Source organism: Acartia tonsa, chromosome 14, assembly GCF_053477335.1.
Source record: "Acartia tonsa isolate MP-2025a chromosome 14, ASM5347733v1, whole genome shotgun sequence".
In the NCBI taxonomy this organism is placed as follows: Eukaryota; Metazoa; Arthropoda; class Copepoda; order Calanoida; family Acartiidae; genus Acartia; species Acartia tonsa.
The window spans coordinates 7,284,846-7,300,088 of record NC_137273.1 but is presented as its reverse complement, the minus strand read 5'-3'; the positions used below and the strand labels follow the sequence as shown (position 1 = coordinate 7,300,088).

At 35.8% G+C, this 15,243-nt stretch overlaps 1 protein-coding gene across 1 annotated transcript; it reads left to right on the top strand.

Moving 5' to 3' along the window:
- Positions 1-1,573: 1,573 nt before the first annotated feature.
- Positions 1,574-15,166, top strand: LOC145305286 (uncharacterized). Its single transcript, XM_080146895.1, has 20 exons — positions 1,574-1,799; positions 2,189-2,240; positions 2,453-2,528; positions 2,823-2,890; positions 3,194-3,237; positions 4,372-4,479; positions 7,312-7,424; positions 7,560-7,642; positions 7,839-7,924; positions 8,351-8,427; positions 8,645-8,701; positions 9,028-9,129; positions 10,536-10,624; positions 11,076-11,186; positions 12,093-12,161; positions 12,547-12,662; positions 13,350-13,409; positions 13,692-13,790; positions 14,406-14,525; positions 14,972-15,166. Exons 1-20 carry the CDS (start codon positions 1,701-1,703, stop codon positions 15,023-15,025), a joined length of 1,683 nt encoding a protein of 560 aa, XP_080003021.1. The 5' UTR covers positions 1,574-1,700; the 3' UTR covers positions 15,026-15,166.
- Positions 15,167-15,243: the final 77 nt, after the last annotated feature.

The window sequence follows — 15,243 nt, the reverse complement described above, 5'->3', positions numbered from 1 at the left end:
CCCCTGACAAATCTTCCCTGACCCTACATTAAAATGACCGATTTATAAGAAGAAGGTTGGTCAAACGAATTGATTCGTTCAACAGAGAGATTTTTGTTTATATTTAATCAAACATAATTCAATTCCTTAAAAAAATAAGCAATTAAAATTAAAATCATGGATTAGGTGCAGTTCAAATAAAATTTTCCTAGGATCGATTATATCTTTTAAAGCTTTGAACTTTAAATCATAAATGCTTTTTTTGCCTAAACGTACATGTTATGCCCACACATCGTTATAAACAGCATTATAAAGCCTATAAATAATCTGGAATCGCCAAGATTCAATGATTCACAGGGAAGGCTTAACTGAAGAAAACATTCATAAAATTAATCTTTTTTACGCATTCATGTGCACTGCGAGAAAACTGCGACCTATGGGCTATTTTAGGTTATCTGTAGGCCTTCTTTTGTCTGGTAAAATCCCTACATAATTTTTTAAAATTAAAAATCCCGGGCCCACAAAACATATTGCCCAAAGTGAAAATCCCGGGACCATTGTTGACAGTGCGAGGATGCCGCGGAATATTATTGTAATGGCGAGCTCCTCAATGGCTTTCGTCGTATTTTCATAAATTGAACTTTTCTACATTTAGAGTCAGTCTGTCCGTAACGGATAGCTCTTATTGTTGCATGTTAAAATCATTCTATTTTATGATGATTCCCGTGACAGCTTGGTACAATTTAAAAGATCAATCGTATACTAACACTATTATATACACATACCATAGAGTCCCTATAAGCTGTGTACGTCCTATGAACTTGGTTTTTAATATATTGATTCCCAGGACCATATTTTAGATGTGTTTAAAGCGAATTAAGCATATTATCTCTTATTTGTTAAGCGCGCTTCGCTGTTATGGATGTTGTCCTCCTTTTTATTTCTTAAAACTTATTTTAATATATTATGAATTTAATACTTAATGATAGTTATATATCTTTGTGATTAAACATAAACATATTTATTTGAGCATAAAAATTAAACAAAAAAGTCATAAAATCAAAAAAATATAATATACAATTAAAATTACTATAACAATAAACAACCTAAATCCTAATCAGTTCTGCCCGGGTAACCAGTTACAACTCATTTATTATAATGTCTACCACTATTTAATAATAAATACATAAAATTCAAGTCTATTATATCTATGTGGGCGATTTCAATCATTTGTAACGAAACGGCTGTGTATCTAGCATCTAGTGCAGGGGCTGTAAAATAGCCTTAAACCATCTTAAGATCTATATATCAAACATACAGCTCTCTATGAAAAGGAGAAATAAATTGGTCTGTAAGCTTTTAAAATCTACTGTGAATAATATGCTAATGAAGCAAGATATTGTATGTCAGGTTTTCAGATACAAGGGCCCTTAGATTAATCTACAGATCTTTCTTCTCCCAATGCAATGTTTAATTTACTAAATTTTTTTCGATATAAATATCTATGAAATTTATTTTAAAGTAAGTAAGATGTTTCGCTTTTTTATATGTGGAATATTAATCCACAATAAAACTTTGATTGAATATATGTTAAAACTTAGTTATATAAGTTATTAATCTCTATTTTAGGGTTGCTATACACAATCTAAAGATGTCTAATGCAGTTCTTTTATGACGGAATCTAACCGATATTCCTGATAACAAGACAAAATAATTAAACCATGAAGAAACAGATAGCACTTAAATTTGAGTCGACGTCGACAATCAAAAGCAATGGCGATATCAAGAAAGGAGCTGTGTTGGAAAATTTTAACAAGGGATGTTAGTGTTTGATAAACAATGAATATCAAATCATGCCAATAAATATCATATGGTAAAAACGTACCTACCTAATTTTTGTAATTTAAGATTATTCTTTTGAAACATTTTAACTTAGTTCCTTCAATAGGTATTCAGTAATGCAGCTACTCTTTTATCGATTTAAGATTGTCCGTCCAACCAAGATCTTAGAGTCCGTAAGCTTATATTCAATAACTTCTTCGAATATTTCGTGTTTTGTAGAAATACTATACTCTTAAATTCACGTTTTTGAATATTAAATTAGATGTATTAAATCGTTCTAACCGCTATTGTCTCAAAGGAAAAAGTTGCGGAGTAAAAAATATCATTATACTCTTTTAAAACCAAACACTAACACAAACAACAGGGAAGTATTTTACCAGTTTCAAACACACCTTTGACACCAGAAAATATTGAAGGAAAATAATTGCATTTTATTTTGCTCCGAAAAAGATATTTTTTAATAGATTTTCTAGAATGGAAATTTGAAAAGTTAAAGAAAATATTAACACAATTTCTCTTAATAGGTTGATATTCTTAACCAAATAAAGCAGAAGACCTGTGCACAGACTGCTGCTAAGATGGAGCTATTAAATGAAATCTGTATTCCGAAAATGCAATAATTTGACAGGAACCTCAACACCTACCACTGTGAACAGATATCGGTGTTGTTGGTGCACCAAATACTTTAGCTCCCTTAGACTTATTAGGAATATAAAAGAATATTTTTGATTTGTTTGATTGGCCCTAGTTCCTCTGGGCTTGAAGCTGTGGACACATTAAGTTAAAAGGGATAATATTGTTAGTAATCTAAGTAAAATCAAGCTTCATTTCCAAGCACTTTTTGACTTAACACACTGTCTATAAAATCTACTCGTTAATTTTTTTGCCCTATTGTTTGTTGCTTGCCTAAATGTGATCTGAAAGGAGAAAAATAATCGTCAAAAAAATCTTTTCCTGAAAGTACTCACTCAATGAAGAAAAAATATTCTTTAAATTGTCAGAACTCATGTGTGCAACCACGTGTTTGTCTGCACAGATTGTGAACCGAGCAAGAGTTTTAAATCTAAGGAATGAAGATAACTAAAAAAATATTTAAAACAATATAGAAAAACTTACTTCCTTGCACTTAAAAAATCTTTTCAATGATTTTTGGGGCACCATTTTATTCCGAATAGAATCTAAGAGTAGGTACCTAAGGTGTATTTAAACACCATTAAATGAATAATAATTTTGATTAATACTCTAGTTTTAATATAAATACCCTAAACGTCTCTAGGTGCTAACAAAAACCCTAGTCAATAATTCCTTGCCAAAGCATATTTATGACATTGTGACTTATATTGTAAGTTATCTTAATTTATTTTCCAACAGGGAGCCTTAGAAGAGCATCTGAATACTAATCATGGTGTTGGCCAGGAAAGTACCAGTAATATTTAATGACAAAAAATTATAAGAAAAGAATCACATTTTGAAATATTTGTTAAACCCCTTTCCATCGTGTGTGTGTATAGCAACAGGTTCTTATTTTTTTTTTGACACAAGTCAGGGTTGTCATTTTGGGCGGGCGCTTTTGGGCGGGCAGTTTTTGGTTGGCGGTTTTGGGCCGCCCAAAGTAAGGTCCTTTTGGGCAGTTTTGGGCACCACCCTTTAGGGGGAGAGAAAAAGGGGAGGGGGTTAAAAAAGAGAGGGGGGGGGGCGGGCCTATATTTTGGGTGATAACTTTATACTAAAGTAACAGGATGTGTGTCTGTTTGTTTTTGTGTTTGTACCGAAGGATCTCGCTAACCGCTGAACCGATCGGGTTCTCCTTAACAGGGTAGCTTCTCATTGGTTCTGGGAAGGTTTATAACTATTTTGGGGGAGGGTACCACCACCCTCCTAAGAGAAATCGCCCCTAGAAAAAAATTACACTCCCCCAAAACCTTTTTAAAAAATTTTTTAAACTAAAAATAAATATGGGGGGAGGAAACCCCCCCCACCAAAAAAAAAAAAAAAATACCCCCCCCCCCCAATTTTGTTTAGGTACTTTTTTCTTTCAAATCTAATATAATAATTGGATTATCAAATTTGACTATCCCCTCCTCAAGTGCCCCTAAAAGCCTCTAGGGCCGTAGTTGCTAGTTTACTATATAAATTAGTAAGCTTTTTTGTATCTAGAGAAGGATTTCGCTAACTGCTGAACCGATATGGTTCTCCTCTCCAGTGGAGCTTTTATAGGTCCTGAGATGTTTTAGGCTATTTTATTTCTAATAATAAGTCTAGGTATGGTTTAAGGCTATTTTATATCCTTTTAAATGCTTTTTATGACATTTGCCCAAAAAGGGTGCCCAAAACCACTTTTGAGCGCCCGAAACCCTTTTGGGCAATTGGGCCGCCAAATATAAAAAAAAGTGCCCAATTCGACAACCCTGACACAAGTAGTCTTTCTTCCACTATTTACCAAAATAATAATTTTGTTTATCCTAATTGGGGGAAGGCGGTGGGATCCATATTCTCTACCTTTGTACCCGTAGTATTTTACAGCATTAAACTGGTGCTTGCAATATTTAGTTTAAATGTGTTGATTGCAAGTATATTAGTCAGAGTAAAACATATTTAGAGAAGCACATTAATAGAGTACACAAGGAGGATGCTAGAAATACAAGTACAGATAGTCAGGTTAGTCAAATTCTCCCTTATTCAAATGTACTAAGAGTTGTGATGAGCACCAAATTATCATAACAAGAGCAATTTTGTCCATAAGCATTCCATCTACATCATACAAAAATATTGTAAAACTGCGAAGATCATTTGTATTGCGTAAAAAAGAAATGTATAGTTCAAAATGGCTTTTAATTTTTTTCTGGACGGACGTCCGTCCGGGCGTAGGTCAACTGTACGGAGGACAAATTTTTTTTTTGGGAGGGGGGGGGGGTGCCCTAGATATACCACACTTTTCTGGGATCTTGCTGCGTCAAGTATCAACTGTTGGGAATATCAAAGGATGACCCCATGCAAAATTTGAGCCGGATCCGGCCAAAACCGGCCGTGAATTTTATAAAAAAACGGTTTTTTCCGGTTTTTATAGGGTATCTGTAAATCGATTCAGCTGGAGCAAAACCGGTTGGAGGTACAAAAAATTTTACTTCACATGAAATTTAGCCAATGCAATTGCCTACAAAAATGTACTTCATCATCAACTTGATTGGACAACTCTTTCCCCTCCTAAATGTCCATTAAAACCTCGGAAACGGCAAAAATCGCCAAAAATCACGCCTTCGGCGGCGAATAACGGCTAAACGGTCAGCCGGAGGCGAATGAAACATAAATAAAGAAATGTTCGCCTCAAAAAGTTGTTCAATATCAAAGAGATGCTTGAAGTCTCTAAAACGACTCCTTCCCCTCCTTTAAGGGGAAAAACTGAAAAAACGTTATTTTCAAAAGTATGCCCACTTCGTGGGTGTGGGGGGCACTGAACCCGTCACCCCAGGGTCACCAAATATAAAGTCTAGGCGGCCCACAATGCTGAATTTTCACCAAGTGAAAGTCTTGTGTCATTATCTCTTATGAGAAAAAAGTTATTAATTAATTAAAATTTCAAATTGTGATTTTTTGATGGATTTCTTTGATGAAATGACAGGCCGGTCAATTTTTAGGCCATTTTTTGTGGTTTTTGGGCCGTCACGCCCAAACGGTTTGAGATAATCTCACGGGACCTTTTGCCCGACCTAAGTCTGGTTATTTGTGAGGTCTAGGGTAAAAAATCAGACTTACGCAAAAGATTATAATTATAATCTTTACACAGAAAAATGGCACGAGGTGAGGGTTTGAGGGGGCAAAATGAGCCGACCAGCGATTTTTGACGGCGCGCAGCGACGTCGTGCTTCATCCAATCCGGGATTTTTTCTTTCTTAGACCTTAGGCCATTTTTTGCTGTTTTCGGCCCGCCACGCCCAAACGGTTTGAGATAATCTCACGGGACCTTTTGCCCGACCTAAGTCTGGTTATTTGTGAGGTCTAAGAAAGAAAAAATCCCGGATTGGATGAAGCACGACGTCGCTGCGCGCCGTCAAAAATCGCTGGTCGGCTCATTTTGCCCCCTCAAACCCTCACCTCGTGCCATTTTTCTGTGTAAAGATTATAATTATAATCTTTTGCGTAAGTCTGATTTTTTACCCTAGACCTCACAAATAACCAGACTTAGGTCGGGCAAAAGGTCCCGTGAGATTATCTCAAACCGTTTGGGCGTGGCGGGCCGAAAACAGCAAAAAATGGCCTAAAAATTGACCAGCCTGTCATTTCATCAAAGAAATCCATCAAAAAATCACAATTTGAAATTTTAATTAATTAATAACTTTTTTCTCATAAGAGATAATGACACAAGACTTTCACTTGGTGAAAATTCAGCATTGTGGGCCGCCTAGACTTTATATTTGGTGACCCTGGGGTGACGGGTTCAGTGCCCCCCACACCCACGAAGTGGGCATACTTTTGAAAATAACGTTTTTTCAGTTTTTCCCCTTAAAGGGGGGGAAGGAGTCGTTTTAGAGACTTCAAGCATCTCTTTGATATTGAACAACTTTTTGAGGCGAACATTTCTTTATTTATGTTTCATTCGCCTCCGGCTGACCGTTTAGCCGTTATTCGCCGCCGAAGGCGTGATTTTTGGCGATTTTTGCCGTTTCCGAGGTTTTAATGGACATTTAGGAGGGGAAAGAGTTGTCCAATCAAGTTGATGATGAAGTACCGTTTTGTAGGCAATTGCATTGGCTAAATTTCATGTGAAGTAAAATTTTTTGTACCTCCAACCGGTTTTGCTCCAGCTGAATCGATTTACAGATACCCTATAAAAACCGGAAAAAAACGGTTTTTTATAAAATTCACGGCCGGTTTTGGCCGGATCCGGCTCAAATTTTGCATGGGGTCATCCTTTGATATTCCCAACAGTTGATACTTGACGCAGCAAGATCCCAGAAAAGTGTGGTATATCTAGGGTGCCCCCCCTCATTTTTAAATTTAGATTTTTTTTTGGGGGGGGGGGATTTTTAATTTTTTGGGGGGTTAGGGGTGTCCCACCCCCCAAGAAAATAGTTACAAACCTTCCCGGGACCTATGAGAAGCTACCATGTAAAGGAGAACCCGATCGGTTCAGCGGTTAGCGAGATCCTTTGGTACACACAGACACACATACAAACATCCTGTTACTTTAGTAAAAGGATTGATGTGAGAAATGATATATTAAGTTTTCTCGTATTTATTCGAATCCGGTGGATAGGAACCCGTTCTCATCCATACGAAAAAACTATGTCTAGCATCGTATTATATCCAGCTTTCTACGGCACCTCGGGTCTAAAAAAACTGGTTTTAATCTTATAATTGTACATTCTATATTCGCGGGAAGCCGTTTATAATACGATGCAAGAAATAACTATTCTAAAACTGGAAGTTTCACACCTAGCTGATAATGACTCTCTGAGGATGATGACATTAAAGTTTGTCCAATATTTTCAGAATACAGAAACTTCTAGTGCAAGCATTCAAGTCCCTGCAGCCCAAGCCACAACTACAGAAACTATTCTGTCAACGCCTTGCAATGGAGATGAAAGCAGCCTTGCTAGTAATAGGTACATAAGAAAAATGCTTACATTTAAATGAGTTTGTAAATCTTGTACAAAATGACTAAAATGCCCAAAAGATTAAGAGAATTAACTACGAAATCATTTTAAACTGTGTATATACTATATTTTTGAATGTTATAGGATGATTCTGCCAGATGGAACCTTTCTTGGAAGTGCAAGTGACCTGCCCGACGATGTTGTTAATGTTGCTGAAACTATGGAGGAACGTGTTCATTTAATTTTAGCTAGAATTAAATCTAAGTAAATCTACAAGTCATGAAATGATTTTCCGATTGTTCAATAATATTTAAGCTGGTAAAAAATTAATCCAACTTAATTCACTTTATTGGCATTTTTGAAAAAATTAGTAATTTTTTTCATAAATCTAAAACAATTATGTATGAACACCTTCTGTGTAGGCTGGTAATGTTGGGCTAAGCTCGGACGATTCCATCGCGGACCATTCTGAAGATTTAGAGCTTAGAGATCAATCTATTCTTCAGGAATTGTATCTTAATTTGAGAATTATACAATTACACTCTTGTCTACTGGAAGCTTAGTAACAATATACAAACAATTTCATTTTAGGCTATTTTCTTTTTAAATTATACTAGTCTTTTTGTGGTTTTAGGCTATTTTTTGTTCATCCCAGTTCTTTTAATACAAAGCCACTGGATGCTGGGACGAAGCCACTTGTGAAGAATTAAAGATTCAATTAAATGTTTATAAAGAAGGGTGTTAAGCCTATGGTTTTGAACTAAGTTTTAAGTGTGCATTTTATAAAATCATAGTAAATAAGAAATTTTTTCGCAGTTAAGAACCTACCCACTTATTAATCAAGAGACAGTAAAGTGGATTCTTCGTAATTTAAAACAAACTTGTTTGAAAATGTACAAGAATTAGACATCCTGAAAGATATGATAATTTAGGAAAGTATAAGCTATGAGCTAACAGAATTTTCATTAAATTTTCCTACGTCTTCATCAACTCCAAGCAGACAAAATTCTAGGTTTTCATTTAAAACATGATCAAAGTTTAATCTGAGTTAATTAAAAGTTATTGACTTTTTTCTTAAAAATTTTGTTATTTAAAAACAATATTATTTCTTATGTTCAAAATTCTAGGCCACGTCTGTTTACCTATAGTTAGGCTGCATCTTCGTTTTCTTTGAATTCCAAGTATGAAAAATATATTATTCAAAGTTTTAAATGAACTATTTTAACTAGAAAACAACCATCTCCGCCAGTTAAAACTACCAACTCAACCCCATCTGTTACTCCAAGGAATATTTAATGGCATTACTATTTTATTTTTAGTAGCGTAACTACTCTTTACTTTACATTGTCTGGGTGTTTTCCGCCCGTAAGTTCTGACATTTGCTCTATAACTTACTTTGTCCGTTTGCCAGTCTATGATATTTTGGTACTTCGCTACTTAGCGAATCTATCTTTTTTTTTCAAGGGATGAAATGTCTTAAAATTGTGGTGGTAGAGAACCATATCAGTTCAACGGTTAGCGAGACTTTTCGCTACATTCAGACAGGCAGAGAGACATCCTGTTACTTTTATCTAATGATAATATTGTCCATTCAAATATTTTCGTTGTATAGAAGAGTAGTATCGCCGACACTCATTTGCATTTCTGAAAACAGTAGAAAACGCGCAAGAAAGGAGGTCACAAATACAACTCCTGTTAGAGAGAAACTTCCTAGGTTAGGAATAATTATTATATTATACTAATTTAGATTAAAAGTTCACAATAACAAAGTTTTAGTCTGCGTTTTCCCTGAAGTGCCTAGTCGAGCGCAGACCCCCCCCCCCCCATCTTTATTTCGAATTACATTTAAAATAAGGGGGGGGGGGGGGGCGGAGGGGATTTTTCCTGTGTTTGCTATTTACTTAGGTTAGGTTATATTCAGTACTAGGCTTCGATCCCAGCATATAGGGACTTTGTTTTTTAAATCAATTGACAGAACAATAGTCTAAAACCATCCCAGGATATACAGGGTGGGCCACATAAATCCGGACTTTTTTCACACGGCCATAGCACCAAAACTACTTGACCAATCAGGACTTTTGACCATACTATAAAAAGCGTAGGTCATTACCTTTTTGCCCATAAAATTTTTGGAGGATGGAGGACGTGTACTCCGAGCTGGCAGCGCTTATGTTCAACATGGCAGATTCGAAATGAGCGCTAGTTTACCCTAGATTCTCAATATGGGCCCACTAAATCTGATCTCAGCCCATCTGTAGCTGAGATAGACTTATGAAACTTGCTGGATATACTGTTAGATACTTAAAGAAGACACTAGAAAAGACTAGAGCGCTCTATCCCATCTGGTTTGGCCGTAGTACTCCGGCAAAGTGAAACGTGGTAGATTTAGGGTGTCAAAAATGTAAAAAAATCTTGAAAATTTCTCGGTTCTCGACTACATGGGCCCATTTGGAACCTTAAAAATCGTATTAGACTATGTGTTACGATGATAACCATAGCTTAATCTTCATGCCATTTCTAAAAAGGTATAAAACGTTGTTCTAGCTTAATTGTGGCCAAAATGAGAGCCGCCGTGTCGAATGGTAGCTTGACAGATGGGTATATCTGGATCCTGCGGTTACTCACGTCCCTAAGGAGATGTGGCCTCCAAGCAGCCTCGATCTTCATACAATTGACTTATGGGCCTGGAGCGCCATTAAAGCACGAACCAATAGACGCGCCTATACCATAAAGACCTCCCTCATTGCCACTATCAAGGAGAACTTCGCCATCTTGGACAGGGACATGGTGACCAGGGTCGGGGGCGGTTTAGGGGGCGGGTAAAGGCGGCGATGGAGACTGGCGGCGATTTTATTGAATAATTTAATAGTCATTTACCTAGTTTACTTCCCAATTTTTAAAATTCAATAAAATCTTTAAAATTGACGATTTTATGTTCATTTGTTTAAAAATAAGAAAAAGTCCGGATTTATCTGGCCCACCCTGTAAATGACGTTTCCCAAAAATGAGAACTCAATCGCACATGGGATTAGCAAGATCTTAGCGGACAAAAAACCTTACTACTTTATATAATAGGACATGAGAACTCTTTTGTCAATTAGTATATTTTTTGTTTTTAAGAAAATCTGCGACGTTGCCGCCAGTTATTTTAACCCCAACAAGAAAGAAAGTTCCAACAACAGAACCAACTTCACCAAGTGAAGATACAGGTAAAACTTTGATAAATTACTCACAGATAGTTCCATGGAAAGTAAAATCTTTTCCCAATGTAATATATAAAGACTAGGTAAAGTTTTGGTCTTTTTAGTTGGTACCTAGTTTGATTACTTGTTTACTATGTACCTAATAATGTATTTGGATTTAAATAAAGTTGTAATTTTTTTTGAGGGGGGTTCATTTATCTCGCTTGCATTTTTGTAAGATGGGGTATTTCAGCCTCCTGTCAATAAGCTTAAAATATTCCATAGACCAATTGTAGAAATGGTGGAACGATCGTTCAAGCCGTTTAAGATATCTTAACGTACATACTTAAAGACATACATCTTGTTACTTTAGTGATATAGATGTAGAATTTAAAATACCCCCCTCCCTTCCTTAAGAGTTCAACTTTCCCTGGAACGCCTCTGGTTCCTGATTTTTAAGTTTGTTTTCCTTTTTTAGAAGAAGATTTGATGGATGACGAGGGCCGCTACATTTGCAAGAAATGTAAAAGATTATATGTAAAGAAAGGACCATTCCAAAAACACATCAACATTTGCACTGCGGAATTAGGAAATTCAAACCTTAATGTTATTACTATTGCATGCGCCCCTAGCATGTAATTGTAGATGCTGTGTATACTAATGGGGTAGAAATAGCCTACCCCCCCCCCCTTCCATGGTTTAAAATATAGAAATAAGATATCCTTCCAACCAGGGTGCCGGAGCCGTATAATTTTGATGCGGCTCCGGCTCCTACCTTAAAATTAATGTATCAATTTTTTTTTCATTATTGAATTTGATAAAATAAAATAAATAATATAAAATATTTTGCTTTTATTTGATTAAAGCTATATAAAAGTAGAAGGATGTGTGTCTATTTGTTAAGTAACAATAGTTTTTCAGTTTATTATATGGAAATAGACCGTTGCCAAATTAAAATATTACTTTAAAAAATCATTTTTAGCTAGTCCGGAGCCGGAGCCGTTTTTAACGAAAAATACGGCTCCGGATCCGGCTCCGGCTCCACCAAAAATGTTGCTGCTCCCGGCTCCCGGCTCCGGCTCCAGAACACTGCTTCCAACTATACAGACTGCTATTTGAAACTTTACTAAAAAAGGAAGTCTTAATCATTTCAGAAGTTTGTGAAATCTTGAACTTCGATAAAAAAAAGTTCACTTTATACAGAAGGATATGTATCAAAAATTAGCATTTGATCCTCCACTTCACACTTTGAATATTATTTCAAGCATTGACAGTGATATTGCACCATAACAAGATATATGTAATTTTCTCTAACTTTTTGTCAGTCAATTTAAAGAATTAAAAAAAAATGTTTGAGGGGGTTTAAAGATTAATGTTAGTAGGTTTCTTGAGTTCATGTACGTACATTGTAATGTACATAATACAATAAACTTGAAAGTTTGAAAGACAGCGTGGTACCTAAAAATTTAAGGTTTAACTGTATGTATACAACTAGATGAGAAAGAAGAAAAACGGTGGGAAATGCATAATAAGAAAATTCTTATACAGACTTATCAAAGAAGAGGTAAGTAAAATAACTTAATATTTAAAGTACAAGTTGAATGTGTCATAACAATTCTTTTGGGATTTTTTTCACCTATAGTCTACACAAGAAAAATATTTGGAGATTTCGCACTAAGTGCCTTTTGATCATTCAACCCTTAGCCCGTTCTTATATTAGAAATAGATCGAAAATAAGGGGGTTTATTTTTTATTACGCATAACCCTTGAGGGTCATATACCTGCGGTGCCTTAACTCTGCTATTCAAGATTACGTAACATGTCCTAAAAACAAACAAATTAGAAACTTCCCCTTCCCCCCACATAATATTTTAGGTGGTGGGGGGCGGATAATATCAGATTTTCAGTGCTCATCAAAATACTTAGTGTTAAAAGTGTCCAATATTTAGATAAAAGTAGAGATTCAGATGCGTCTGTGGATGATCCTAGCAATGGCCAGAACGGACCAATAACAAAGGAGCGGCCACCCCTGCCTGATATTTCTCTAGGGCATCAAAGTCATGAAGTAGGAATTTTAATTCAATTTTTTTCTTATAATATATCTACCAATGGCAGAATTTAGGTATCTGAAATAGGGGTAAGATAGTCATTTGAGGGAAGGTCTGAGAATGTAGTATGGCTTTATGATAAACTTTTTGCTCCCCTCCTCTCCAGAAAAATAGCCAAAAACCTTCATATGACCAGTGAGGAAAGTAGAGCGGCTAAACCGGAAAGACGGACATTAAACTACTTTGTATTATGATAAACTAGCGGCTTCGCCCCTAGCCTCTAGGGGCTTTGTCCCAAGAGGTATAATTACATTTTCTAATACCTACCCAGCCGAAAAAAATGCGACTGGATCGCAAACTTTTGCGAATAAATCGCGAATTCGCAAAATTCGTAAAAATAAAATTGTGGGTGGGATTTTTTGTTTTTTTGGGGGGGGGTGGGGTTGTCCCACCCCCACGAAAATAGCCTAAAACCACCACAGGACCAGTAGGTATATTCCCTTAAGAGTAGAATACGATCGGTTTAGTGGTTACATAGATCTTAAGGGACAGACGGACAGACTGACATCGTTCTACTTTGTATTATAGATATTGAATTAGTTTGTGGAAATTAAAAACCTTGTTTGAGCAGGGTGAGAGATTTTAAATAACAGAGACTGTTGAAATACAATCAAACAACTTATGCCAATAATATCTTGTTTTAGGAAAGAATGAGAGATTTACTGGGGGATATTCTTCCAGAAAGTAATCCTAATTCTTTACAGGCAAACATGTTAAAATGATAAGTAACAATTAGGCAGTCCTGTAAGGCTCTCGTGACCCTTAATTAACCTAACCTTAACAATAGATATTTTGATATCTTATTTTCTCATTTACATCATTTTTGAATGCATTTTGATAGAATATATGTTACATAAATGTAGTTTTAACTATTGAAAAAATTTGCAGTTCACTGAATTCAAGGTTAAATGCATTTCGTGCAACAACCCCTTTTAAAATCTAAAACAAACTTTTCGAATATATGTAACACAGTGTTTTAAAAACAGAGAGAGCATTGTAAGAAGTGTATGAGGATAAATTATACAGAGAAAACTTTGGCTCATCATTTGACCAGGTGTAGAGGGACATACCTTATGCAACAGAAGGAAAGATATAGCATCTAATATTTATAATATTTATACATATAATATTTTGTGTGTGTGCTTGGGCGTGAGTGCGTGCTGGTGTAGCCATATATGCTTAGTACATCATGAATTGACACGGTGTGTGATTGAAGCTTCTCATTATTACATCGCCAAGTAGGGCAGGTGTCCCAAATTAAGTCACCGTTACGCATAACGCTTATAAATACGTACGTTACTATTAAGTATCCAAACTACTTAATTATTACACAACCAGGGGGAGTTGCGTGAATGTATTACGAGTACGACTGTGAAATTTAAGTTGCCACACGGGAAATTCAACTTGAAAACTTTCAACCGTAACTCGGTTAAAACTAAAAAAATACCAAATTTAATTCGTTTAAAAATAAGGATGGGGGGTAGTGGTCAGAGTCCAACTAGCACTTTGAGGGAAATCGTTTTGCCTTTATAAATTTTCATTTTCTAAAGGTAAAATAATGGCTACATACATTTTCATTTTGTGGTCAAAGTTATGGCCTTGCCATTAATCATAAATGAAAATAAAACTTGTAGGAAACGTTTTCCCTAGGGTGGAAAAATAGGCATTAATGTAAGGTGTTTATATCATCTGCGATACAGACCAAGTGTCCGTTCTGCAAGGAGCCGAAGAGATACTTCCAGTCCATCATCATGTTGGAGCAGCACATGCTCTGGGTTCATAACCATGAGAGTGCCAAAAAGAAGTGGGAAAAAATCAAGGCAATGGTTGCAAAAATAATTTATGTCAAGGGTTGACGGTATAAAAGCAGGGGTGTATATTATGCAAAATTAACCCTGCTAAAGGGGGGGGGGGGGAAATAAAAAATATGTTGTTTTGGTGGAAAAAATGTAACAAACATTCCATTTACTTTTAGTTTTGGTTTCAAAAAGTGTGCCTTCCGCCCCCTTTCTTTAATGTTCTTCAAATTTATTTCCATTTTCCCCCTCCTTTGTGAAAAAACTAAAGGGGGGGGGGGGGGGAATCTTTTGCAGAATATACACCCCTGTATAAATGTAGAGAACTCCTAAAGCAAATGCAAAAAACAAATTTTGGAGGATTTTTAGCAAGTTCATGTGATTTCAAGTCAGATTGTCTAAATAAACTTCTGATTTAAGACTATTTCTTTAACAGCAATTTTACCCAATAAAATTGCAACCTTTTGTAGGAGGAAAAACTGGAACTTAAAATGGCGGCTGTTCTAAACAAGTCAACTACGTGATAAATAAAGCATTCAATAATTTACATTCCTGCTGATTTTTTTTTATAAAAATTTTTACAATTTTGTATTAAAAAGGTTTTGTTTACTTACTTAATTATTTGTGATTTCACTAAAAGTGCCTAGCGAGCAACCCCCCCCCCCCCCCCCCACCAACACATACACACTTTTTTTTTAAAATATTGTGGGTGGATAGAGATTTCTGGCTCGACTGAGGGAAA

What these genes read in the sequence shown, in the direction of transcription:
- LOC145305286 (XM_080146895.1), top strand. Translation starts at nt 1,701, where the DNA reads ATGAAGAAACAGATAGCACTTAAATTTGAGTCGACGTCGACAATCAAA. An exon ending in ACCAGAAAATATTGAAGGAA is followed by an intron (nt 2,241 to 2,452) that starts AATAATTGCATT and finishes ATTTGACAGGAA; the next exon opens with CCTCAACACCTACCACTGTG. An exon ending in CATTTGCACTGCGGAATTAG is followed by an intron (nt 11,187 to 12,092) that starts GAAATTCAAACC and finishes GTATACAACTAG; the next exon opens with ATGAGAAAGAAGAAAAACGG.